At 38.8% G+C, this 27,061-nt stretch overlaps 1 protein-coding gene across 1 annotated transcript in view; it reads left to right on the forward strand.

Moving 5' to 3' along the window:
* Nucleotides 1-26,304, forward strand: part of LOC122033796 (cell division cycle protein 48 homolog) — a gene marked incomplete at its 5' end in the record, with an annotated part of 29,646 nt that extends 3,342 nt beyond the window's left edge. Inside the window, 4 exons of the mRNA XM_042592956.1 lie at nucleotides 25,113-25,182; nucleotides 25,255-25,656; nucleotides 25,732-25,864; nucleotides 25,933-26,304. Of these exons, the coding sequence (XP_042448890.1) occupies nucleotides 25,113-25,182; nucleotides 25,255-25,656; nucleotides 25,732-25,864; nucleotides 25,933-26,304 (977 nt within the window). The remainder of the gene's footprint in view (nucleotides 1-25,112; nucleotides 25,183-25,254; nucleotides 25,657-25,731; nucleotides 25,865-25,932) is intronic.
* Between the last annotated feature and the right edge of the window lie 757 nt (nucleotides 26,305-27,061).

The raw sequence follows: 27,061 nt of genomic DNA on the forward strand, positions 1-27,061 counted from the left end.
CTCACCTGTCGGCCACCGATGTTGTAGGCTGCGGCGCCAGTCGATCGGCTAACGCCTATTGTTATTATTTCTCGATCATTTTCGCTGCTCGTTCTTGCACGAGTATCTCTAGCTCCTCCTAAGTGAGTGTCACGGTGGTTAGTCATCCAGCGTCTTCCATCTTGTCAGCTCGGATGCAGGTGACGTTCCCACCAACGACGCCAAATATGATCCTATCTGAAAGTCAATGAGATGGATGCTGGGGATGTGGCGCTCTGTTGACCTCCGGTGGACGTCGCTCCGACCTACAACATAAGCAGCATCAGTGCCGAGCCAGGGAAGGAATCCTCGGCGATGGCCCTCCGACACTCAAGTTAGTCTCCGGCAAACCAAGAGGAAGAAGAAGCAACGAGAACTGTAGCGCAACAGTAAATATCATATGTAACACATACCTCTACTGATGCTTAGAACCCCCTTTATATAGAGCTTCGGAAGCACGTGTGCATGCTTCCCAAGATGAGCACACATCTTAAAGCTTTCCTTGAAAAGACGTGTCAGTAAAGTGTCATTGACATAGTACCTTAACAGGCCAAGCATATCTCTGAAATGACAATAGAAGCTTCCGTCGTACGATCCTCTATCAAACCATGCCACCTGTCAGCGACACTAGCTCCCAAAAGGATGTCAAAAGATATCCTACTGTGTCTATTCTTGGCCAAGCAGAATAGTCGCTCGGCCAGAATTCTGCTATCTATGTGTTGTCTGCTATCGTGCCGAGCGGGATAGCCACTCGGCTGGAAGTCCACTGTCCAAGTATTGTCCGTTGTCAGGCCAAGCGGGATAGTCGTTCGGCTGGCAACCCACTGTCCACATGCTCTATTGCTGGGTCAAGCGAGATAGCTGCTCGGTGGGAAGTTCACTATCTACTTGCTCGGCTGATGCGAATCTGCTGCTAGGCCGAGCAGGGTAGCCGCTCGACCAAAGTTGAAATTTGTCGGTGTCAAGTCTTGCTGTCTGGCCAAGCGCTGTAGCCTCTCGGCTCGACTTCTGCACATCGTCCCTTGAGCACCGTGTTTGAATGCTTCTCCCTGGTCGGGGCATGCTTCGCCCGACCGACCGATGCCCGATAAGCGTTGACCTCCATGGCTTTGACCTCCTTTGACCTCCACCGTGGCAGCGAGATGGGGCCCCTCATCATCACCGGATCATAAACCAAACTGATTTTTGATAAAAACCGAGTAACGCACAACACAGTCAACGTCGGAAAATGTGACTTTTGGCGACGCTTGGAGCGTTTCACATCGCTAAAAGATAGAAACATTAGGAGGGAATTTTTCCATATTTATTTTGTATCATTTAGCGATGCATTAATATGCGTCGCCAAAAGAAGGCATTCGGTGATGTGCACACGACTCCATGTCGCTAATAGTAGTGGAAATTTGTTCTACCTCAAATTGTGGTAATTTGGCGACGTAAAGACATTAAGTGTCGCTAAAAAAAAATCTGGGAATAAAAATTTTTCAGATATGAGAAAAGACCTCGCTCCAACCCCATCTCTGAAAAGCCCTCACTCAATTTGTTATAGTGAGGTCGTGAGGTCTGAACTCACTTGTGAAGAGGTTGGACCTTGTCCAAAGAGCTCACTGTAAAAATAAGGATTTTAAAGATCGATCTTTTTTAAACGAAATTAAAATTTATTTTAAATTTTAATAAATCATAAATCAATATATTAAAAATGAGCTAATTTTTTTTAAATTATAAAGCAAAATAAATACCATTTGAAAACATATCTTGAATGCGGTCATGGATCGAAGACTTTGGTTCAACATTATCGCAAAGTTGTAAGTTTTATTTGAAAATAAAATTTCTTATGACAATTTATATGATAATAAATTGTTTCATTTCTTAAGATTGATCCTATGATGAGAGAGATTCTGAGTGTGATCGACACCTTCGAGAAATTCTTTCACAAAGGAGGACAATGGAAGAATGATTGGGTTGCACAAAAATATGTAAGTATCTTTTTTATTAAGGGTGAGTATTGAAAACATATAAGTATCTTTTATACCCTTCCCTTCTATTTCTTATGATGCATGTCAAGCTATTCATGTTCTATTGACTATTGACTATTGACATATGACAATATACGTTGTTCCATTTTTGTATCTAACCCATCGATGGACCTAGAGATCTCGGATTGGACTCATTTTAGGTCCTGTAGATTTCTAAGACTGCAAGGAATCCAATGGTACTGTCCATCACATATTTTGACTTCTCCAAAGGTGTTAAAATGTTATAAAAAAGATACGTTAAACTCTAATCCCGTGGGTCTGATATGAAATCATATCAGGCTCATATTATGCTTTGCATGCATGCATATCTCCTAAAGAGTAAGGAAAGAGACGATGGGAGGAAAGAGAAGAGAGGATGCGTGCATTGCAGAAAGGGAAGAGAAAAAAAATTGCATGCATGAAAAAGAGAAAAGAGATTGACAAATGATTGAGAGGTAGAACGGAAAGAATAGAAAATTAAGTACGTTATTTGGTAAATATCAGAGTATAGTATGCCTTTTGGTCAATTCATAAATCTAAGTGCGCCTTTTGGTAAATTGCCGAAGAAAATACTACTAATAGCAGCTGAAGCTTCTGGATCTAAAAGTCACAAAACCAAATCCTCCAGACCTTCCACTTTCCCTATTGATATGCCAATCTGCCTCCTTTTGGCCCACAAATGAGGATCACCCAGTTTCATTGCTATAGAATAGTACCTAAGGAATACTCCATGCAATAAAATTTCACAATGTTCAAACACCATCAGTTGTTTATGCAAAAAAAATGTATATTTTCTAGTAATTCCCCTTGTGCTGACAGAGATAATGATTGTTCAAAGGTTTCTAGCATCAATATATTCTCATTCAAACATTATATTCAATGTGCCTGGAACAAGTTAACTCTGACAATTTGTTATAGGAACTAACTAACATTAAAATAACTAGTTTTCCATCCAATAGTTTTAAAAGTACAAGGAATTCCACTTCCTCTAACATTGGCCAACAAGCATAACTTCTCATATTCAGTCTTTCCATTAGAAGTCTAACTAGAAAGCTTTCTTGAACAAATGTTGAAGACAGAATTTGATATGCTCAGATTCTTACACCTTTCAATGGTTTATAACAAACTGACATTGTTCAACCTGAATGCTCTCAAAATAATTGAAAGATCAAGAAAGAAACTTGTCTCGCATGACATATGGCATGAAATGTTTCTCTTGTTCATCAAACTCACAAACATGCAAGTACCAACTGCAAGTTCTCTGCAATCTATCTTCCATTGCGTATAATGGAAAGGGGGAAAAAAAGGAAAATCTAGGATCTGAATATGAAAACAGATTGTTAATAAAAAAAAAGTTTGTATCTTCTCCTTGATCAAACTACAGATTGGAAAATTCTAGAATTCTTAAGAGCAGGAAGAACTCTTTCCTACAATAAAAACCAATCACAGATACACATGAATTAAATAGGAACTATGAAATTGATTTCCAAGAAAAAAATAAAGTGTCACACCAACCAATTAAGTATCAAATAAAATTCTCTAATTAAAAGAAATTTGACATTCTTTTAAATTTTCGAAGTCTTCAATGATAGCTTCTATGCTTATGTTTCTAACAATTTCTCTCTCAATATATGCTATTAACACATCTGAGAGAAAAACATCCTCTATTTTGCTCCGAAATCTTATTTTCACGATATTCATAGCAAAAAATGATCATTCTTTAGTAGCAGTAGAAATCGGAAGAGTAAGCACAAGTACAATCACTCTAACAATGAGGTTGAACAGATTTGTTAGTCTTCACTAACCATTGATATAATTCTGAAATGGTTGAAAATTTTTTGTAGTCAGGTCCTTTGACTACAATATACTCATAATACTTCAATTGCATCTCCAATTGCTCTTTTATATCTCTTGTAAAATATTGGGAATGAAAATTTTCAATTAATTTACATATATCCATAACTCTGAAAGACTCCATCACATTTTAAGGATTTAAGGAATTACTAAGACTAAGCAATTCCATAGCATCATCACTAAGCATCCATTAATTTCTTGCAACTGTGAATCTATAGAGGCATAAAAGAGGTCAACCTAATAATAATGTTCAATGATGAAATTGTCTTGATGAGCACAACTCGACCTCATCTGCTAGTATATAGAGCATTGAAATCAAGAATATCAATATTTCTAAGTTCATAAAAGGATTTCACTTTTGCAAGCAAATTATTCCAGTTGTTATCCCTCATCGGTTGAAGTAAATTCTTGATAGATAATACAAGTTCTATTATATTTATAATATCCTGAGACTTACTTTATAAAGCCTGACAAAGGATATTTGTGTTCCACATAATCTCTTTCATAAGATGCAAGATGAATACAAAATCAAAAGAAGTCATTTCATTATAAACAGATGTTGCATCTGCTCATTGAGAAAGAAGTCCATCATCCATAACCTTAAGCAATACCATATATGATGCACCAAACATCTTAATTTGGCCTTTCAACTATCTCAAATGAGAAGTGTGTATCAGCAACTCATTGTAAAATACCTATCTGATTAAGTCCAAGCTCTGTCACAAGTTCATTTATAGCAATCAAATGTGCAATGTCATCTGCATGAGTATTTTTCAATTCATCATTATGTTTACATAAAAAACCAACAATATTAACTATAAAAGTTAATCTATCAAAAAATTGATGAATAGATGTCACATTTTTTGATGCTGCAATTAAAGCCAATTATAATTGATGAGCAAAACAATGAACATAGTAAGTACTTTTATAATCTTTTATTATCAAAGCTTGCAACCCATTAACTCACCACTCATATTACTAGCACCATCATAGCCTTGACCTCTAATATTTTGAGCATTTAAATTATAGTAAGCCTAAGCAGAATATATAGCATCAATTAAAGTCTAAGCCGCATTATCAAATACATGAACATTAGATACATGAACAAGCCCAAAAACATGTTCTTGAATGAATCCGTTAGTATCCACAAACCTCAATACTATAGACATTTGATCTCTTTTTGACTCATCTGGGGCTTCATCGACAATTATGCAATACTTGGCAACTCCAATTTCATCATGAATTATATTTTTTACTCTAACTGAAAGCACATGAAGTATTTGTCTTTGAATATCGTGACTTGTATACTGTATTTTTTAGAGTTTTCACAATTACCTTTGAAAGTTCGTCATTGTACATGGCTAACACATTCAAAAATTAAAGAAAATTACCACAATTAGAAGAACTAGATTTCTCATCATGGCCTCTAAAGGAAATTTCTCGAAGTGCAAACAACAACACCACATGTATGTAAGCCTTTAACCAAAGATGATTAGTTGCAACTTATTCATCATTAAAATTGTCGAATCTCCTTGATATATGTTGTGCTAGGTTTATCAAATCCTCATATGCCTTTTTAGCATTGCGATGAGGTGAAGATGCATTATGTTTCCCTATATGACTTAGGAAAGCACAAGCTTTTCCATTTCAAACTTTCTTCCAAATATCAAATCCATCAACAATAATTGCAGTTTGATTTGAACATCCTGATGGCTAGTTGAAGATAAAACACGAAAAGCAATATGGTTTATCTTTAACTGGTGAATACTCCAACTAGGGAAATTGTTCATACCAAGTAGACTGAAATCTTCAAGTGTGCTTAATATTTTTATTTAATTGATATTCTCGAATAATAGGTTGATATGCATTTAAATTCAAATAACCTCGTCGAATTTCCTTTCGTTGGTTAGGATGATATTTCCAAATTTGTCGACTTAATCTTGGATCATGCCCTAAAGAATCAAGATCAACCTCTTTAGTTTTTATATTTTTGAATCTTTTAGGAGGAATTTCATATGGAAGATCATTATTATTTGATCTTGTTGATGGAGTTACGGAAGTAGCTGGATCAAGTTCATTTACTCTCTTCCTTTGAAAAAACTTATCAATTATAACAATTTTTCCCATTTGGAGCATATGAAGCCTTTAATAATAAAAAAACTCAAATTATTTCAAATAAGTGAATAATGTAGGGAGATCGGTGGCCGGCTAGAAGGGGGGTTGGATAGACGTGCCCCCCAAATCATTCGCTTCCTAGGTATTCGTTAGTGCGCAAGCGGAAATACAATAACAAATTCTAATACGAATACAAATATAAACAAGAAAGAAATGCAAACCGCTAATACGTTCGTTTACGTGGTTTGGAGATAACTTGTTCCTACTCCACGGCTATCCGTAAGGTGGACGATCCCTCAATTCGTCGATGGATTAGTCCCCGAAAGCTCTGGCTAGCTCAAACCTCCTTGTGGGTGGAGAAACCTCACCACACCATTCACCAAAGAAACTTGGACACAAGGGAAACCTTGAGCACTTAGTGACTACTAATTAGGCTTTAACCAAATCTAATTTCGTAGCCTTGACCGGCCATCCCAAACTCCTTCTTATAGAGCTTGGAAGAAAATAGCCTTGCTATTTTACCATTACCAGTCAACTGATCCTTACACCAGTCGACTGGTACCAGCCCAACGGCACTCCAACGGCTCTTTACCAATCGACTGGTCCTTGCACCAGTCGACTGGTGCCTAGCCGTTCGAGCACAGAAGCTCTCTGTGCTCACCACCAGTCGACTGGTCCCAATACCAGTCGACTGGTACAACCCTACACTTAGGGTTTCCCATCTCGAGTACATTTCTCTCGCACTCGGACCCTCACGACTCACTTGACTGTTTTTTGCAGCTTTGACCTCTTGCCTTCAAGCCTACTCCCTTTGGCTCATCCCTCGGATGCATTCAAGCCCGCGGCTCGTTCCCAATGCCATCCTTCGCGTATGCCTCGAAGTCGCTTCCCTCGGTCCTTGTCCTTGCTGTCTTGTCCACGGTCCCTCGGATGCATACAAGCCCGCTGCTCATCTCCAATGGCATCCTTCACCGGACCCGAAGCCATCAACCTGAGTCACATGTGTATCCTGTAGTCCTGCACTACTCAAGTACACATATCAAATACAAGGGTGAACCTAACTTAAACCCTTTGCCCAAACACCAAAACACATGGTCCCACGGACCATTGGGATGTTAGTTAGAGCCCTAGAGCTAATCATTTGATGATTGTATGGACTCATGAATATCATATTCTTGTATATTAATAAAGGCATTTGTTTGGTTATTATACTTATTTATATTAGTGTCAAATAGACTAAGTATAATAGCGTCCTTGAGTAGAAGGTTCATACCTATATCAATCGATTAGTTGAATCGATAGTGAGATGATATAGGGAACACTACTCTAAATCATTCCTAGTCGAGTATTAGCATTCAGGGACAATGTTAATACAATAAGACTAGCATGTAGGTCAGCTCGATGACTTGATCTCACAAGTCATGGATAGTTGACACATGGGTATGCATTAGAGAATGTATACTTGAATGACCCGCCATGAGAAAGTATCATGGATCGTTATATGAGTGTCATATACTTTCTCATGTGGCTATTAGTATGACTATTAGTCCTTAGACCTGAAGTCACCATGGATCCCTACATAAGGAGTTATGTACTTTAGTTTCGTCAAACGTCACCCGTAACTGGGTGGACTATAAAGGCGATTACCGGGAGCGACATCGCTATTCTTGATAGAGTGAGACCACTAAGCGCATGGCCATGCCCAAATGAGTCAACATTAGATGTTGAGCTCATTTGATCGAGTGAGTCTACTTGGAGTTCAAGATTTAGATTGATTAGAGGATGACACGGTCTATGCCTCATATTGATCAATCTAGATGTCTTGGATAGAAGGACACTTGTCATTATTTTGTGAGGAGTCACAATTAGTAGTCACAAGGTGATGTCGGATCTCAACATTCTTGTAACTTGGGTAGTAATGATGTGTTGCTAGATATCGCTCATTACTTATGCTCCTAAATGGGTTTAGGGCATTGCCAACGTTACAAGAACCTATAGGGTCACACACTTAGGACAATTAGATGGAGATTAGGTTCATATGATGAACCAAGAGGATTAGATTCATTTGATGAATCAAATTGGATTAAGAGTAATCCTAATTGGGCTAACTTGAGTTCGACTCAAGTTGATTCATGTATTTAATGAGTCTAATTTAGATTATGACTTATTAAATCAATTTAATTTAATGAATTAGATTCATTATATTAAGTTGGCTCGAATCAAATGGTTGGATTAGATCAACCATGGTAGAGATTGGGTCAAGTTTGACTTGACTAGAGATGGAAGACCAAAGGTCAATTTTGACTTGACCTTTTGCCACCTCATTGGTGAGTTGGCATTAGGTGGACCAATGATGATATTCCACATCATCATGGATGCCACCTCATGGAAGTTACAAAGCCATTTTCTTATTAACTTCACATTAATTGCAATTAATGGGGAGTTACTCTAGATGAAAGTGGCCGGCCACTTTGTGAATGTGGGTGAATTCATTTTTCATTCAAGGGTGGTGTATCTTCTTCCTTCTTCCTCTCAAGCTCTCCCTCTCCCTCTCCTCCTTGCTTGGCCGAATCTCACCAAGGTGCTAGCACACTTTTGTGTGAGGTTTTCTCCACCTACGTGTCCGTGTGGATACTTCTAGAGGATCGGCACCTTGGACGAGCGGGAAAGCGAAAGGCACGCTCAAGGTATAACCCTTATCTAGTGTAGATCTAAAGGTTTTACAAACTCGTACAAGAAAAGGTTTTCAAAAAGTTTTGTTTACGAATCTTTGCACGGATCTACGGCTTTGGGTGACTCGGGGCCCCTTTTTGATGTTTGGCAATACGTTTAAGTTAGGGAAAACATATTGCAAATAAACATGCTAAAAAGAAACAATGGACTTACGTTGCCAAGGCTACACACTTGGACTTACACTACCGAATGGACTTACATTGCCAAGGCTACACACTTGGACTTACACCGCCGAATGGACTTACGTTGCCAAGGCTACATACTTGGACTTACATCGCCGAAACAAAATGCAACATGCATTGGAACCTATCCCAAGGCTCCTCCTACACCTAAGCTCCCCAATGAGCTAGGATTTTACCACAGGGATATTTAAGAACCTATCAAAAGGCTCCCCCTACACAAAGACACTTAAGGTTTTCCCAACTAAACCTTACTTCTCCCACTTTGCCTAACATCCAAAAAGTTCTCCAACAATATCCCAATTGTTGAAAACTTATCATCCAAACTGACCTTAAACTCATGTATTTATCCTCCATGGATCCCATACATATAAATGAGTTGACACGGTCAAAATCAGCACTGAAAAACACTTCCAGCCTGGTATCAGTCGACTGCCCCTTGGTACCAGTCGATCACCCCCTTTGACACAACCTTACAGAAGCATTCTGTGGTCGAAAAAATACTATTACCAGTTGACTGGTATCTGCACCAGTCGACTGGTACCCTATTTCTGTAAAAATCAACCTTTTCAGGTCAACTTCAGAAATGCACCAGAAATTCCATAGACCTCCAAAATCTCCAAATTTTGTGGAGAGGTCTATTGTACCTTTGTTTACTTGGGAAAAATACATTACAAAATGTATCTATCACCAATCCCAAGATTGACATAAAATCCAAAACTAGCTAAATGGTTCAATTGAACCTTGACCTAAAGTCCTAGTTTTGACTTCCTCTTGATGTATTTACCCATACCAACCCATAATGTATCCCTAACATTGGTTTATATGGCATCTATACATCCAAAACTAATTATCATGCTATATGACCCCAAATGTCATATTTCTTGCATGAAACACAAACCATGTGTGCCAAATCCCTAGGTTTGAGACTCAAGTCCGTCTCCAAACCATTTGGCACACTCCATGGCTCCTCTAGACTCCCAAGTAGTACACACCGGAGATCCATTTGTCATGGGTCCCAAATTGACTCTTTGAGCTCCCCCTAGAGCCCTTAGCCTTAGCCACCTCCCTAGGTGACTCATCCACAATCGCTAGGCCACATCGATGCATCTCTGGTGACACTTGGCCTACAAAACTAACCTTCTTAACCTTGGACACCTTGTCCTTGGTTAATTTAACCTTAACTTTAAATGACTTTCTCTTGCCATTTATTGGCTTCACCTTGCTATAGTCATGTACAACCCTAGCATAAGACTTTCCCTTAGCCTTGGAGACATTAGATCGGTATCCCAAACACGATCTATCATTGTTGGGTCTTTGACTACCCAACACCATACCTAGACCCTTAGATCCAACATTGAATCTTTCTAGGGTTTTCTCCAATTTATCAAGCTTTGCCTTCAAAGCTTGATTTTCCCTTTCTAGGTTTCTAAACCTAGAGTTGATATGTCCACCTTGGACATTCCTAGACCTACCCACTTTTCTAGGCATATGTCTCTCATTCTTGGGATTAATGCATTGGGTCTCCTTAGGTCTATCGTTTCTAGAGTTATCATGAATTGGTCTCCTAGGGTTTTGATCTGCATTAACCCTTCTTCTATCATGATATCTAAAGCCAAAATTATGCATGGGTAAATAATAACAATTATTTCTAGCATGCATGGAGGAATTTAAATTTGACTTCAAATTTAAACTAGGGTTTACCTTACCCTTTACCTTTGGAGCTCCCCCTTGACATGAGCCTCCATTCTTCCTCCACTTCTTCTCCTTCTTCAAATGCGCCAACTTTTTTATCTCTTTCTTCTTTGGGCATTTGGTGTGGTAATGACCCCGCTCACCACACGTGAAGCACACTATGTGCTTTTTCTCCTTCTTCTTCCTACGACTCAAACTAGATTCAAAATGAATTGAATTGAGTTTAGGAGATACCTTCTTCTTACCCATAGGACATCTACTCTTGTAGTGTCCCCTTTCATTGCACCCGAAGCATATTATGTGGTCCTTTGACTTGACTTCGGTGGAGGTGCTTACTAGGTTGACTTCTTCCAAGATTTCTTCTTCTTCTTCTTCACTTGTCTTGGATTCTTCTTCAACCTTTGAAGATGTCTCCTCATCCATACTAGTGGATGACCTTTATTCATCCTTCTTCTCCTTTGATGTTGAGCATGGCTCAACTTCCGGTTGCTCCACCTCCTCTTCTTGAGCTATTAAACACATCTCCTTGGGCTCTTCCTCTTCTTGTGTAGGAAAAAGTTCTTCTCCAAGAACTTTCTTCACTTTGCTCCACAATTCGTGAGCGTTCTCGTATTTACCTACATGACTTATCACATCATTAGACAAAATATCAATCAAAATAGATATTACCTTTGAATTTGCCTTTGCCCGTGTGGTTTGCTCCTCCGTCCAATGTCGTGGTCGGAGCTTCTTCCCTTTCTTATCCTTCGGGACTTCAAATGACTCTTCCATCACCATCATTGTGTCCCAATCCATCTCGAAGAAGTTCTTCATCTTCACCATCCAAAAGGTGATGTCCCATAAGCTTCCTCCTTCATACTTCGGCAGATTAATCAAGTCGGTCATCTTCTTAGCTTCCTTGGCGGTTAGTCTGATGGAGAGCGGCCTGGCTCTGATACCACTTGTTGGGAGATCGGTGGCCGGCTAGAAGGGGGTTGGATAGACGTGCCCCCAAATCATTCACTTCCTAGGTATTCGTTAGTGCGCAAGCAGAAATACAATAACAAATACTAATACGAATACAAATATAAATAAGAAAGAAATGTAAACAGCTAACACGTTCCTTTACATGGTTCGGAGATAACTTGATCATACTCCATGGCTATCCGTAAGGTGGATGATCCCTCAATCCGTCGGTGAATTAGTCCCCGGAAGCTCCGGCTAGCTCAAACCTCCTTGTGCGTGGAGAAACCTCACCACAACACTCACCAAAGACACTTGGACACAAGGGAAACCTTGAGCACTTAGTGACTACTAATTAGGCCTTAACAAAGTCTAATTTCGTCACCTTGGCCGACCATCCCAAGCTCCTTCTTATAGAGCTTGGAAGAAAATAGCCTTGCTATTTTACCGTTACCAGTCGACTGATCCTTACACCAGTCGACTGGTGCCAGCCCAACGGCACTCTAACGGCTCTTTACCAGTCGACTGGTCCTTGCACCAGTCGACTGGTGCCTAGCCATTCGAGTACAGAAGCTCTCTGTACTCACCACCAGTCGACTGGTACAACTCTACACTTAGGGCTTCTCATCCTGAGTCGCACTCGAACCCTCACGACTCACTTGACTGTTCTTTGCAGCTTTGACCTCTTGCCTTCAAGCATACTCCCTTTGGCTCTCGTCCCTCGGATGCATCCAAGCCCGCGGCTCATCCCCAATGTCATCCTTCGTGTATGCCCCGAAATTGCTTCCCTCGACCCTTGTCCTTATTGTCTTGTCCACGGTTCCTCGGATGCATACAAGCCCGTGGCTCGTCCCCAATGTCATCCTTCACCGGACCCAAAGCCATCAACCTGAATCACATGTGTATCCTCCAGTCCTGCACAACTCAAGTACACATATCAAATACAAGGGTGAACCTAACTTAAACCCTTTGCCTAAACACCAAAACACATGGTCCCACAGACCATTAGAATTGCTCCAACAAATAATAATTAATAATAACAATATTAAAACAATAAATAATAATAACATCATCAAAAAAAAAAACACCATGCTTTTTATCATTTCATCAAATATTAAATCAACAATAAAAAATTCCAACTTCAACTATTTAACCATTTAAGCACTTTAATTTCTAAAATCATAACTTATAAGATTTAATTAAAATGTCTAAAATTAATCATTCCAATAAGGGAAAAATAAACAAACTCAAGGAATGTAACTAAAGAAAAGGAGAAAAACAAATAAAATCAAGCAATCTAGTAAAATTATGTACTTTAGACCATTCAAAATAAGCTATAAATCATAACAATGCAGAGAACTATAGGTTGCTTCAATGCCATGGGCCCACGGTAACTAAATAGGACCATTGAATACTGATGGATCACGGATACCAATTAGAAATTACAATATAATATTTGCATGTCAGCATGTGTGTGCATATATTAGAGGCAAAAAAAAAAATTATGGAGGCCCATGTAAATTGTAAAGCAGCCTTCAAGAGTTCAAGTTCAATTTCAAGTGCAACTGTGCAAGTCTGAAACTCTGCAAGACTGCAAAGTGCAAGTTGAACAATTGGACAAGGTCACAAGGAGGGGGAGGGCCATGTAATATTAACTATTAAGATCTTTTTCTTACAGAATTTATGAATTTGATCTTTCGGTATTTATCTATGTGTTCTTCTCGTGCCTCATTCATAAATGAAGGTTCAAGGTATAAATCTGTTCAATGTTCATAGAATCATAGTGGCGTAGAAACGAATATGAAAATTGGAAGAAGGGTAGCACGGTGCACGAAGTTCCCGTCTTGCAGGGTCACGGAGAATGATCCATTGTACGCAGCTTTACCTTACTTTTTGCAAGAGGTTGTTTCCAGGATTCGAACCCGTGATCTTTTGGTCACAAAACAACAACTTAACAATTGCGCCAAGGCTCCCCTTTGAATATAAAAATTGGAAACACCAAAAAAAATTTCTTTTTTTTTCCCTTAGCTTAGTTTTAAGGCTTTCGAAATCCTAAGACTAAATTCTAAGGAGTGAGGAGTGAGGAGTGAGGAGTAAGGAGTAAGGAGTAAGGAGTAGAAAGAAAGTACACCTTTCTCTCGAATTGGACTCGAGAATGTTCTCGTCGCACTCACACGAGGCCTCCACACATCATCCAACTATTTTGTAGGCTTCGAAGACACCTGAGTCGCTGAGCGATGGAGCGAGTAGACTGTCACGACATGCCACCGACTAATAAGGTTTACACGTGGACTGGTCGTGCCCCCCTGTCCACGTGTAAATCCGCTCCTGATTATGATACATTATGGTGATATATTTCTAAATTCAGGATACTAAATGCTTATTCTAAAGTACCTTGAATGCCTAAGGTGACTTCTAAAAGGTATTTCTGTTATTACAATAACACTCGTGGCTTTCACTTTTTGGTTTAAAACTTATCGAATAACGCAGCGGAATAATAAAGAAACAATGCACTGAAGGACACCATCAAACACAGGGATTTACTTGGTTCGGAGCCTGTGGCGACTCATATTCCAAGGTCCACGCTCGTTGAGCATTTACTTTGGGCAATAACTATAATCGCGCAAAAGGTTGCAAAAGATTATTACAAAATTGTACTGAAAAATCTATACCGACAATAAGGAATTGAAACTTCACAGCTTCTGGTCATCGGGGTCTTGTTGTAGCTCAGCCAGATCATCTTGTTAGCAGTGCGCTGAAGAAGGATTGCCAAAACTGTGTTGTCTCAACTGCTAGTCGAGACAGACTTATATAAGTCGTTGAGGGCACCTTCAAGCCCCTTGAGGGCGCCTCCATTACCGACGGATTCACAGCATGGATGAGCTTTGACTCCTTCACAGCCTATCCACCTGAGGACGCCTCCGATGCCCTTGAAGGCGCCTCCAAGGTCGTGTGAGGTGCCTCAGGACTCCATGAGGGTGCCTCCAGCTCTGCTGCGTGCACTCCCCAGCTCTTGCACCCAAGGCGCTTCCAGGCTCCATGGAGGGTGCCTCGGGTACTGTTCATCTGAGGCAAATCACGTTATTTTATCCCTGAAGATATGTTAGTCCCAAAATATCAAGCATACCCTACAACACAAAGTTAACACATAATAATAACATAAATATGAATATCTGACAGTCACTGGACTGTCCAATTCTAACTTCGAATTTCCGATCGGAAATCCTAGGTCGAACCTATGTCTACTGTTCCCTCTTCCGGGGAACACGTCCTCACCTACTCCTCTCAGGAGAAGTTACCTTTTGCCAGTTTGGTCCTCCAGACCGACTCGACATTTTCTTAGCGTCCGATGCTTCCGGTCTTCATGCTAGACGTCAGCTCCATGATCCGTCCAGTCTTCCACCTGGTTCGCGACACCAGGATTTCAACTTAGGGTTACCACCCTCTAGGATTTTACCCGAAGCTCTCGACTCGCCAAGACTTTCCACCTAGGGTTACCACCCCCTATGACCTAGGGTTATCGCCCCCTAAGGTTTTCCCTTTGTCTAACCGCAACTAGGACTTTTCTTCACCTAGAGTTGCCACCCCCTAGGACCTAGGGTTACCACCCCCTAGGGTTTTCCACCTGCCTAACGACAGCTAGGACTTTTGCCTAAGTACACTTAGAACTTTCTTTCAAATTCATTCAAGCATTTTAGATAATAAAATAACTTAACTTTGAACCCTTTGACATAATCAAAACACAAGTTCGATCATCGGATGCTTCCCGCACCAGCAATCTCCCCCTTTTTGATTATGACAACACAGTTCAAAGTTAAGTAAAAATATAACAAGCAATAAATAAAGAAATTTAAACATGAGCATTAATTTGCTTAATTTTTGTTTAACTGTGACTTTTCTCTCCTCCTTTGACATAAATCTAAAAGAAAACAAGTAGGGAGAAGGTTGTTTTAATAACTAAAAATAGTAAAAAATATTACTCTATTTAACCTTAAGCTTCCCCTGAACTGTAGCTTCCCTAAACATTGTCAAGGATTTACATAGTGAAGGACTTAGAAATTGTAAAGAAAACAAACTTAGTGAAAAAGTCCTTAGTTGAAAACTTAGCTTAAACTTAGTTTTAAAATGATTTGGTTGAGAAAATACTATGCGAAATAGCTATGTCTGGAAAATAAATTGACTAAGTTTACAAGAAAATTTTCTTTGATAATTACTTAGCTAAAAATGATTTTAATAAACAATTTGCTTTGAAAAGGAGTTTCTTGCAAAAAATACTTAGCTTTAATTATAATAATTTAGGACCTTAGCTAAATTAGAGATTCTTTGAAAATACTTAGCTTTTAAAACTTAAATTTAGATTAAGGAATCTTTCCCCCAAAAAAAAAAATTTTGCTCAAAAACTAAGTTTGGAATGTAGTTTAGATAAGAATTTTTCAAAAAGAAACACTTTAGGGTTTCAAAAAGTAATTTTACTTAGTTATATTACTTAGCTTAAATAGTATCAATTTAAATAACTTTAGCTAAGCCCACTTTCACTTAGAAAAAAAATAAGACAATTTTGTTAAAGAAAAACTTAGTTTTTAAAAAGACTTTGATAAATTTGGTACTTATATTAAAAGGATTTTCAAAAGAAACTTAGTTAAGTACTTGGTTAAAAGAATTTTGATAAAAGCTTTAATTAAGTACTTAGCTTAAAGAGGGTTTTTCATAAAAGCATAGTTAAGTACTTAGCTTTGAAAAATACTCAGCCTTTAAAAAAATAGATAAAAAGCATAATTAAATATTTTATAAACTTAAAACTTTTTCAAAAGTATTTGAACTTGCATTTTCAAATAAGGTTTATTTAACAAACTAAAAAAATTTTTTTTTTTAAAATGCCTTCACCTTTCTTTCACTTCCCCTTGATTAATGCCAAAATAAATTTTTGTGTCCTAGAGTCCAAGCATAAAAATAAAAAAGATTATCTATTTTCCTAATTTTTCATCTCAACCATTCTAGGTTATCAAGCATATTCAGCTTATGAGTGAGTATGAAACGGAATTAACTTTATTTAAAAAAATATTGAAATTTAGATGTAAAATATAGGTTTTTGAGTTTTCAGTGAGTTTGAATTTCAAATAAGTTAAGATTTAAAATTTTTTACAATTTTTAAAAATGTATTAAAAATTAAGTTTGAAATTATAATCTTGCATATATGATTTGAAAATTAATTATGATTTAGATTTTGAAATATAAATCACATGAAAACAATTAACTTTTTGAAATTAATTATGATAATTATAATGATTTGAAAGAAATTATCATTTTTTGAAAAATAATCTAAAAAATATTTATGGAATTAAGTAAGACTTTGAAATTAATTTGAAAATAAATTATCATTTAGAAATAATTAAGATTTTGAAAATCTAATAATTAAATGACTAGGATTCTTGAATTCCAATATGATTTTGAAATTAATTAGGATTTAGATTTTGAAAATTGAATATGATTTGAAAATTAATTGTTATCTAGATTATGAAAATTAATTGTCATTAAATATGATTTGAAAATTAATTGTCATTAAATATGATTTGAAAATTAATTGTTATTTAGATTATGAAAATTAATTGTCATTAAATATGATTTGAAAATTAATTATTAATAAGGAATAATTAAGATTTGAAAATGAAAATTTAATAATTAATAATTTGAAACTTAATTTTAATTTAAATATTAATAATCAAATAATTTTATTAATTATGATTTTGAAATTATAATTTTAAAAATAAGTTTTTTGAAATTAATCATAATTTAAAAATAATTTAATTATGATTTTAAAAATAATTAACATTTTAAAATTAAAATTAACATTTTGAAATTAATTAGGTTGACCTAATCGAATTAATAATTTGATTAAGATGAATTGATTTAAATTAAATAAGTTGAATTAAACAATCTAAATTTTTCCTAAGTCCATCTCACCATTTTCTAAATTATCAAGTAGGGAGCCTTATAGATTTTTGTGAGATGATTAATTTTAATCTTTAATTTAGATTTTGTCTAAGGATTAATTTACATTTGGGTTAGACTTAGATTTTTCAATTAGAGAATTAATACACATTTCAAAGATTGGCTTCCAGGCTGTGGCGAGGCACTAGACCTTCTTGGGTATGGGATCATCCACCACTTCTAGACAAAACCTTTTAAAGAAATTATATATTTAATTTTCCTTTTGAAATTCCTAAGACTAACCAGTCAAGTGTAAATTACGCCTAGGTCCTTAATCTAGCCTAATCTAAGCATTTATATAAAAATAGTAAAAGCAATCATCAACTAATTTTAAAAATAGTCTTTCTATTGGCTCCCCCTAGATCATAGCCTCGATATGGTCTATCAAGGTAATGGACTTGATCCTTGGGGACCCAATATTGACCTAGTCCAACTTGATTGACCAAGTTAGACTTGGGGATCCATGCTTGGACTATGTTTCTATTTGATCTATTTACAATTGACAAAGATGATTTAAATTTATGTTTATGTTTAAATACAAGTCCAGATTTATTGTAAACAGCTCTTTGTTTTCCAAGAATCAGATCAAGATTCTTGGAACCTGACGTGAACTGTTCCAATGTGTCTTTAAGTTCTTTAACTTAAGTTTTCAGATTGGAATTTTCTTCCTCAAGTTGTTGGACTTGAGTTGAACTTCCAATTTGAAGAGACTCAGTTAAAGGACTTGAGTTAGTCGCTTCCTTAAGGGTTGTTACCTCCTTTTGGAGTGACTTGACTCGGACATTGGATTTAACTAATTTCTTTAACAAATAAGAAACTAAATTTTCTAAATTAATACCAAAAATAAGAGAGCTTATAGTGGGGTTAGGTCCTTTGAAAATGGATACAGATCCGTAGCTTCGCTTGGACTCAGTTTCTGATTTTCTCTTGGTTTCGGACTCGGACTCGGTTTTGATAATATTTGTTTGTACCGGTAAAGCGAGGAAGCTTGCTTGTTCTTCTTCATCGAATTCAGATTCATCTGATGAGTCGGACAATGTTGCCTTAAGCACCTTCCTTCTTCGTTGCCTTTGGTTTGGAGAATCCGGCTTGTAGTGCCCCTTCTGGTTACAGCCGTAGCAAGTAACTTCAGTCTTGACCTTCGTGTTCGTTTGAGTCGCCGTTTTATTTTTCTTGCACATCTTCCAGACTAGTTTCACGAGCTCGGCGGTAATTTCATCATCATCATCGTCTGAGTCTGGTTCTTCTTCTGACTCCGGTTCGATTCTGCATCTTGCTTTTGGTTCACGCGCTCTGCTTGTACCTGTAATCAAAGCAATACCCTTCTCGATCGATCGAGCATTAATTTGTTTATGCAATTCAAATTCAGAAAATAATTCATGATCCTTAGATACCTTGTGAGCATCTACTATGGATGCCCACAAGGTATTCCTCGGAAAGGCATTTAGGGTGTACCTTAGAACGTCACGGTTCTCCACTTTCTGCCCGATCGCGTGGAGTCCGTTGAGTAGATCTTGTATACGGGCATGTAACTGGCTTGCCGTTTCACCATCCTGTAATTTTATGTTATATAAGTTGCTAAAAATGAGATCCCTCTTACTTACCTTCGTGTCTGATGTACCCTCGTGTAGCTCGATCCGTTTTTGCCACAACTCTTTTGCACTTGAGAAGGGGTCGACTCGATTCAGCTCCTCCTTAGTTAGGCCTCACTTAAGTGTACAAGTTGCTTTGGCGTTTTCTTCTACCTTCTTTATCAGAGTTGCATCCTAGTTCTTGCACGATATCAGTTTGCCATTGTCGTCAGTTGGGAGTTTAAGGTCGGTTTTGACGATCATCTAGACCTCGAAATGAGTCTGAAGGTACGACTCCATTCGACCCTTCCAATAACCGAAGTCTTCTTCGATAAAGAGCGGTGGGAAGACAGTGCTATAGCCTTCTTGGAGATCCATAAAAACTTGCACAACGAAAATCTAGCACACACGGAAGAAAACTTGTTACAAAACTTAGTCTTGGATTAGTAGTGTGGGATAAAGAAAGAATAAACACGCGAACTCGAGTGGTGTTGCATCAACTTCAAGGAAAAAATTCAATTACGAAAAAGAAATAGATCAGAAGGCAGTAATAATGTCGATTCCGATCAACTCCGAAAAAATTGAAAATCACCACGAAAGAAAAGAAATTTTTCTTGTCTGGTGGTTGCACCAAATCGAAACAACCCCGCTCTAATACCAATTATTGGATTGAAAAGCGCTAGAGGGGGGGTGAATAGCGCTCGTGGATTTCACTTTTCGATTTAAAACTTATCGAATAACGCAACGGAATAATTAAGAAACAACGCACAGAAGGACACCAGCAAACATAGGGATTTACTTGGTTCAGAGCCTGTGGCGACTCCTACTCCAAGGCTCACGCTTGTTGAGTGTTTACTTTGGGCAACAACTATAATTGTGCAAAAGGTTACAAGATATTATTACAAAATTATACTAAAAAAGATATACCGACAACAAGGAATTGAAACTTCGCAGCTTCGGGTCGTCGGGGTCTTGTTGTAGCTCAGTCGGATCGTCTCATTAGCAGTGCACTGAAAAAGATTGTCAAAACTGTGTTGTCTCAAACTGCTAGTCGAGATAGGCTTATATAAGCCGTTGAGGGCACCTTCAAGCCCCTTGAGGGCGCCTCCATTATCAGTGGATTCACAGCGTGGATGAGCTTTGACTCCTTCGCAGCCTATCCACCTGAGGGTGCCTCTGATTCCCTTGAAGGCCCCTCCAAGGCCATCTGAGGTGCCTCAGGACTCCATGAGGGTGCCTCCATCTCTGCTGCGTGCACTCCCCAACTCTTGCACCCGAGGCACCTCCAAGGTCCATGGAGGGCACCTCGGGTACTGTTCATCCGAGAAAAATCACGTTATTTTCTCCCTGCAAGATATGTTAGTCCCAAAATACCAAGTATACCCTGCAATACAAAGTTAGCACATAATAATAACATAAATATGAATATCTGACAGTCACCAGACTGTCCGGTTCTGACTTCGAATTTTTGATCGAAAACCCTAGGTTGAACCGATATCTACTGTTCCCTTTTCCGGGGAACGCGTCCTCACCTACTCCTCTCAGGAGAAGTTACTTTTTGCCAGTTCGATCCTCTAGACCAACTGAACTTTTGCTCAGCGTCCGATGCTTCCGGTCTTCATGTTGGACGTCTGCTCCATGACCCATCCAGTCTTCCACCTGGTTCGCGACACTAGGATTTCAATCTAGGGTTACCACCCCATAGGATTTTGCCCGAAGCTCTCGACCCGTCAAGACTTTCTACCTAGGGTTACCACCCCCTAGGACCTAGGGTTACCCCCCCAAGGGTTTTCCACCTATCTAACTGCAGCTAGGACTTTTACCTAAGTACACTTAGAATTTTCCTGAAAACTCATTCAAGCATTTTAGATAACAAAACAACTTAACTTTGAACCTGATCCTGTCTGAGAAGCTTGACAAAATGGATAGCTGGGTAGAAAACCTACTGCTAATGAGGAATAATACCTGTGGAATACCTGATCCAAGAAATCCAAAGCGGATCTAGAAGAGTGAAACCATAGAACGCCCTTCTGGCACAGAGATCAAAAGATTGAAGGAAGAATCCGATGAGAAATACCAAGATCGAGAGCTCCGACGACTTCCTGCGCACAAGAGACCAACCAACGGTATTGTCAGTGACCTAAGACCGGGGTGGGAATCCCTAGCTAGGCCCTCCGACGCTCAAGTCAGAGATCTCTCTTAGTGTGGAAGAAGGAAGAAGAAGATGAACAGTAACTGAAAACTAGGGGTTGCCATGCGTGTTATCAATGAGAGCATGAGCATGAGCATGAGCTTGAGCTTAAGCATACCTGGCCAACGGAGAGGATTCCCCTTTTTATACCACTTCATATAACCTCCGTAGTCATGAAGTGGCCCCCGATTTGTTAGAGTTTGTTATGAGATGACGTAAGTTGTGTACTTATGGAAAATAACTTTTAAGGGATCTTCTTTGTACTCCAGATGTACCTTCTTTGTCATCTAGTACCTGCAGAAGAGTCTAGAAACATTCTTCCCGCCAAATTAGTCAACTTGTTATACAATCACATAAGTTATTTATGAATATTCTTAAAACAGTTGTTCTCACCTTGTCTTATATCGAGTTATATTTATCGCTCATGTTTACTTACCCTGTCTTCATTATATCATAGACAGCCTGATATTATACTATGATTTATATTGGACAGAATTGAGCTTAAGTTATGTCTGGGCTGGTTGTTACTATTGTTCAACATAGGTCCTAATCATCAGTAATATACTATAAATTCTGTAAAGCCTTGTATCTTTTCATACCCGGACGATCATATACACCTAACTAATACTAGTCTATGTTCAGATGTGCTAAATCAAACAGTCTTGACTCATCTATCTGACCATGCTTACTCTCGGCCGATATTAGCCTACCTGCTTAAGGTATTATCTCGGGCGAGATTACTCTATCTTTCTTAAGGTATATCCCAACCGATATTACTCTATCTTTCTCAAAGTACATACCGACCGATATTAGCCTACCTTTCTTAAGGTATGTCTAGACCGAGATTGTTCTATCCTTCTCTGGGTATTATCTTGACTGATTTAGACTTTTCTTAAAGTATTATTATGATTGGTTTAGACTATCTTTCTCAAGGTATATCCCGACCAATATTACTCTACCCTTCTCAAGGTATTTCTCGTCCGATATTACTCTGTCCTTCTCAAGGTACATCCCGACCGATATTACTCTATCATTCTCAAGGTATATCTCGACTGATATTACTCTGTCCTTCTCAAGGTACATCCCGACAGATATTACTCTATCCTTCTCAAGGCATATCTCAATCGATATTACTCTATCCTTCTCAAGGTATATCTTGACCGATATTACTCTGTTCTTCTCAAGGTACATCCTGACTGATATTACTTTATCCTTCTTAAGATATATCTCGACCGATATTACTCTATCCTTCTCCATTCTGCTATTTCCTTTCTCCCCACCGGGGACCTACTAAACCTAACCCATATCACTAGCCTTCCCTTCAAGTCTAGTCGAAGGAGGTGTAGCCGACTGACTAGACCCAAGTCTATTTATGTTTCTTTGCATATCTTCAATCGTGACTCTGCCATGACCACTGCAGTAGACTCATGACCTTCTCTATAGTAGTCCCCGTGACTTTTGGTACGACAATCCCATGACTCCTAGTATAGTGATCCTGTGACTCCTAGTACAGTGATCCCGTGACTCCTTTGTCAAGTTAAATAGAGCCATGATCTCCCCTTCCTTCTTCACTTGCCCTACTTCTCTTCCATCTTGCTTCCCTTCGTCCTTCCAAGAGTATGACTCCAGACCTTTCTCTTTAGGCGCGATTCTTGTTGGAGAAAGTGAGCTTTATAGATGAGGTCGTTCTTGTTCTGAACCTTCCCCAGTTTTGAGGAACGGTCTTAAGGAGCAAAGTTCGTCGAGATCTAGAATTCCAAGCCGAAGAAATGACTGCTTTGCAGACTCACAAGCTTCAGAGGTGTTCACGTTAACCAGGGAGGTTCATGTAACTAGCTTGTTGACGTCATGATGGCAGCACGGCTTAGGACGTCTGCAGGCTAACGTGGATGCCCTAGAAACAGAGCTCAAAGTGTCCATCCAGGAGGTGAATTGTTCCATGACCCGTCTGAGGGGGCTTGAACAAGTTCGCACCTCCTTTGTTCATGAGACCACTCTGCTTCATAGTTTCCTTCATATGTTCCCACTTCTTTACCCCGGTCGAGTTTGGTTCCAGTGGGGTTGAAATCCTCTGAGCTCTTAGAGGATTTATATTTGTAATTTGTGTTGGCATCCTAGGGTTTAGAATTTTGAGAGGGAAATGTAATATTATGTATTTGATCATGTTCCGAGTGTAAAATCGAACGGTCTCTTGTATCAAACTAGGTGACTTTCTTGAATCCTTCTGGTTCATAAGAATAGATGAGCTTCCCAATTTATCTACAACACTTAGCTTTTTTCCTCATGAGCCCTAATATTCCCTTTTTCATTTATTATAAACGTCTTTTCCCGCGTTTTCCTTTTTTTCTAATTGGTTCTTCCTCAAAGGGATGACCCGGCCGATATTGACTTGTTTGTCATATTGTTACATGCCTGATCGGACTTTGCCTATTGATATCACATCATGGGCCACACGGGACTAGATGTTTCTATGCTTGCCCGATCTATAATGCTTGGTCAACATTTCCCTTTCTTGGATAAGCCAAAAGACTTTTAAACCTAAATTATGTCACTACTAACCTCCTCTTTAAGTGTAATCTAAAGAGGTGGTGTCAGACTTTATTTTATTTTATCATTATTCTCCCATCTTTCTTTATTGCACACAGTAAACTGTGCCTCTTTTTCCAAAATTTCCTTGATTATGATTGGCCTTTCAACGGTAAGAGAATTTTGGAGGCGTACAACGCGACGCCACCAACCCCTATATGATTCGATTTGTCGCGTCCATCATAAATGCCCATTTATGGTCATATGATGCGTGTCTTTTCTCATCTTTTTTTATAACACCAGAGTCTACTTACTTTTATAATCAACGGTGTTCATTGAAAAAAGGTATTCTGATCTAACGGTGACCACATGTTCTCTCAACCCTAAACCTTTCATCTTCTTATCGACCTTGTCTCTTCTTTCCTGCCTTAGCGTTTCTTCCTTTGCTGTAATCTTTGATAAATCCCCACGTTCACCGTCTTCCAGTGATCTTCTCTCTTTAACTCTCAGTAAGTAACTTGTTGTTCTGTTAACCCTTACCTCTGTCTATGGCTGAAGAAATGATTTCTCCTTAGTATACTCAAATTTCATCTTCCTTCGACAAGGATGCTCGGCTTGCTATTCATATGCAATATGAAATCCCTGAGGAATACGACATCCTAATCCCTGAACCAGATGAGCATCCTCACCATCTTCCTGCTAATTGTGTGATTTTCTTTAGGGATCAGTTGATAGGGAGTTTAAGGTTCCCTATTCCTCCTTTTCTAATCGATGTAAGCCAATAATTTGGCATTCCTCTTCAACAATTTGTGCCTAATGCCTTTCATTATTTGTGTGGCATGTACATGTTTCGTACACTTGACATTCCTCCTACTCCTCAAAATGTCTTCATGTTTTCCTATCCAAAGGTAGCAGAACCAGGTGTTTTCCTTTTCCAATCTCGGACTAAGATAGTCCTTTTTGATGATATGCCTTCTTCTCTAAAAGCCTAGAAATCTCGCTTCTTCTTCATAAAGTTTACGGGACCTATTCCTTGGTCTCACGTTTGGAGATCTTCTTTACCTCCTTTACCCGATGTCAAGAAGTTTCACCTTCACCCCTCTTTTCCCCTTTTTTGTGAAAAGTTGCTATGTCGTCGTCTTTCTATCACTGAATGGCTGCGGAATGATATATTGTATCTATTTGGTTTGAGCCCGGTCAAACATAAGATAGACGGCTCCTTAGGTAAAGTTCTGTTTCTTCTTCTATCAATTTTTACTAACTAAATCATTTTCTTCCCTTTGTGTAGTGGCTGGGTTTTATGCTGCGCTGATTGATGAAGAACTACGCCTGGAAGAGGCCAAGCTGCAGGCTAAAGAGTAAGAGCTTCTTGCCGCACTCAATCAGCCCTCCTCAACTGAGGCCTCAATTCCTCTGGTGGAAGCCTCCAGCTCTCTAGTGGTTCCTAAGGTCCTTGAGGGCCTTCCTGCAGAAACTCCTGCCGTCCCTTTGCCAGTTGTTTCTTCATTAGTGGCTGTTGCTTCTTCAGCAGCCATTTCCCTTCCCGTTATTGAGCTTACATCCCCTGTAAGCTCAGAAAAATCCCTGACTGATGTTGCCCCCAGCAAACACCCAGGACGCAAGCTTACCGGAGCTCCTCCTCCCAAGAGGAGACTCATTCTTCCTACTGAAGAATTACTTTCAGAAGGTTTTGCTTCTGCTGACCTTCCTCCTGCTGAGCCTACTCTAGCTGACCTCTATCCTTCTCTTGTTTTCTCTTCCTCGTCTTCTTCCAGCACCACTGCTTCTGGCGGCACTTCTTTTACCTCTCCCCTATCTTTTCCAGAGTCTGGGTCTTTACCTTCTTCCTTTTCTTCTTACTTGATTTTTGCTCCCCCTTTTATCCTAATCTCTTCCTTTTCTACTAGTTCTTCTACCATTCTCGTCCTCCCGGTACTGCTAGGAGGTTCTTTTTCCATTGCTCGGGAGGAAATTTGCCCCCTATTTGAAGGTCCTACCCCTCCCGAGATGTTTGATCAATTTTCCCATGAGGAAACCAAGGTATTATTATTATTACTCTTTTATTATTTATTCTTTGGCTATTTTATGACCCATTATTATATTCTTAGCGATGGATGGCCAATATGGATCGGGCTAGACTAATGAGCCACTTATATCATGAGAACGAGAGGCTTAAACAAAAAGTTGCTAAGATGTCCTCTACCGCACTTTCAGAGGAATCCAAGAAACAATATGAAGCCCAACTTGAGAGCCTTCAGTCTCGATTTAAATCGGCTACATACCTTAATAATGAATTGTCTTCCAAATTAGAGAGGCAGGTTGCTGAAACTAACAAACTGAAGTCGGATTACGAGTCCACCCTTGCTGACAAACTCAAAGCTCTGCAGTTGAAGGATGATGAAATAACTTCCTTAAACACTTCCTTGAATACAGCCAAGACAGAGGCCTCCACCAAAGATGCTGAGCTGAAGTCTTCCTAGACAGCTTTGGTTGAGTATAAAGCTGGTGAAGACGGTCGCTTTAAGGAGCGGGCCACCATCTTGATCAACTCTACCGAATTCAACAGGCCGATCGTAAAATCTATTTTGGCCGCCTATACCGCTGGAGCTGAAGGAGCAATAAAGCAATTGCGAGAAGAAGACTTCTTGTCTCGTGATCCTCCTCCCAACTTCTTGAACCGACGCAAGCTCCTTGATAATAGGCCTGCTGATTTGTTTCCTCAGCTGTCCCTAGAGTAATCATTTCGTTAGAATCTGGATCATTGTAAAGTTAACTAGAACTCGTCACGACAATCTGGCTTGTTTGTGTAAAGTTAAACTTCTCCTTCTACCACTAAATTTGCTCCTTTTCATTCATGGTGGTTGTTCATTTTATTCAAGCATGTCGAATGTCGCTCTTCTTGCTACAATAAAGCCCTAATCGATATATTATAATATCATCCATCTTGACTGGTCTGTCATAACCAGTCGATTTATACTTATGCTTACAAATATCGTCCAGTATGGTACGTTATAATATTATCAATATCGCTCAGTTTATTATAACTGGTCGATTTATATTTATATAGGCAAATATCGTCTGGTGCTTCCTACTCAGCTAGATTTCATCTGATCTACTGTGATACACTATATTACCATTAATCTCGGTCGGTCTTATTATAACCGCGAATATCGTTCGGCTCTTCATACATAACTAAATCTTGTCCGATCTATTATGACCGTCTGGATTTGTTGTTTA

This window comes from Zingiber officinale, chromosome 11B, assembly GCF_018446385.1.
Source record: "Zingiber officinale cultivar Zhangliang chromosome 11B, Zo_v1.1, whole genome shotgun sequence".
NCBI lineage: Eukaryota > Viridiplantae > Streptophyta > Magnoliopsida > Zingiberales > Zingiberaceae > Zingiber > Zingiber officinale.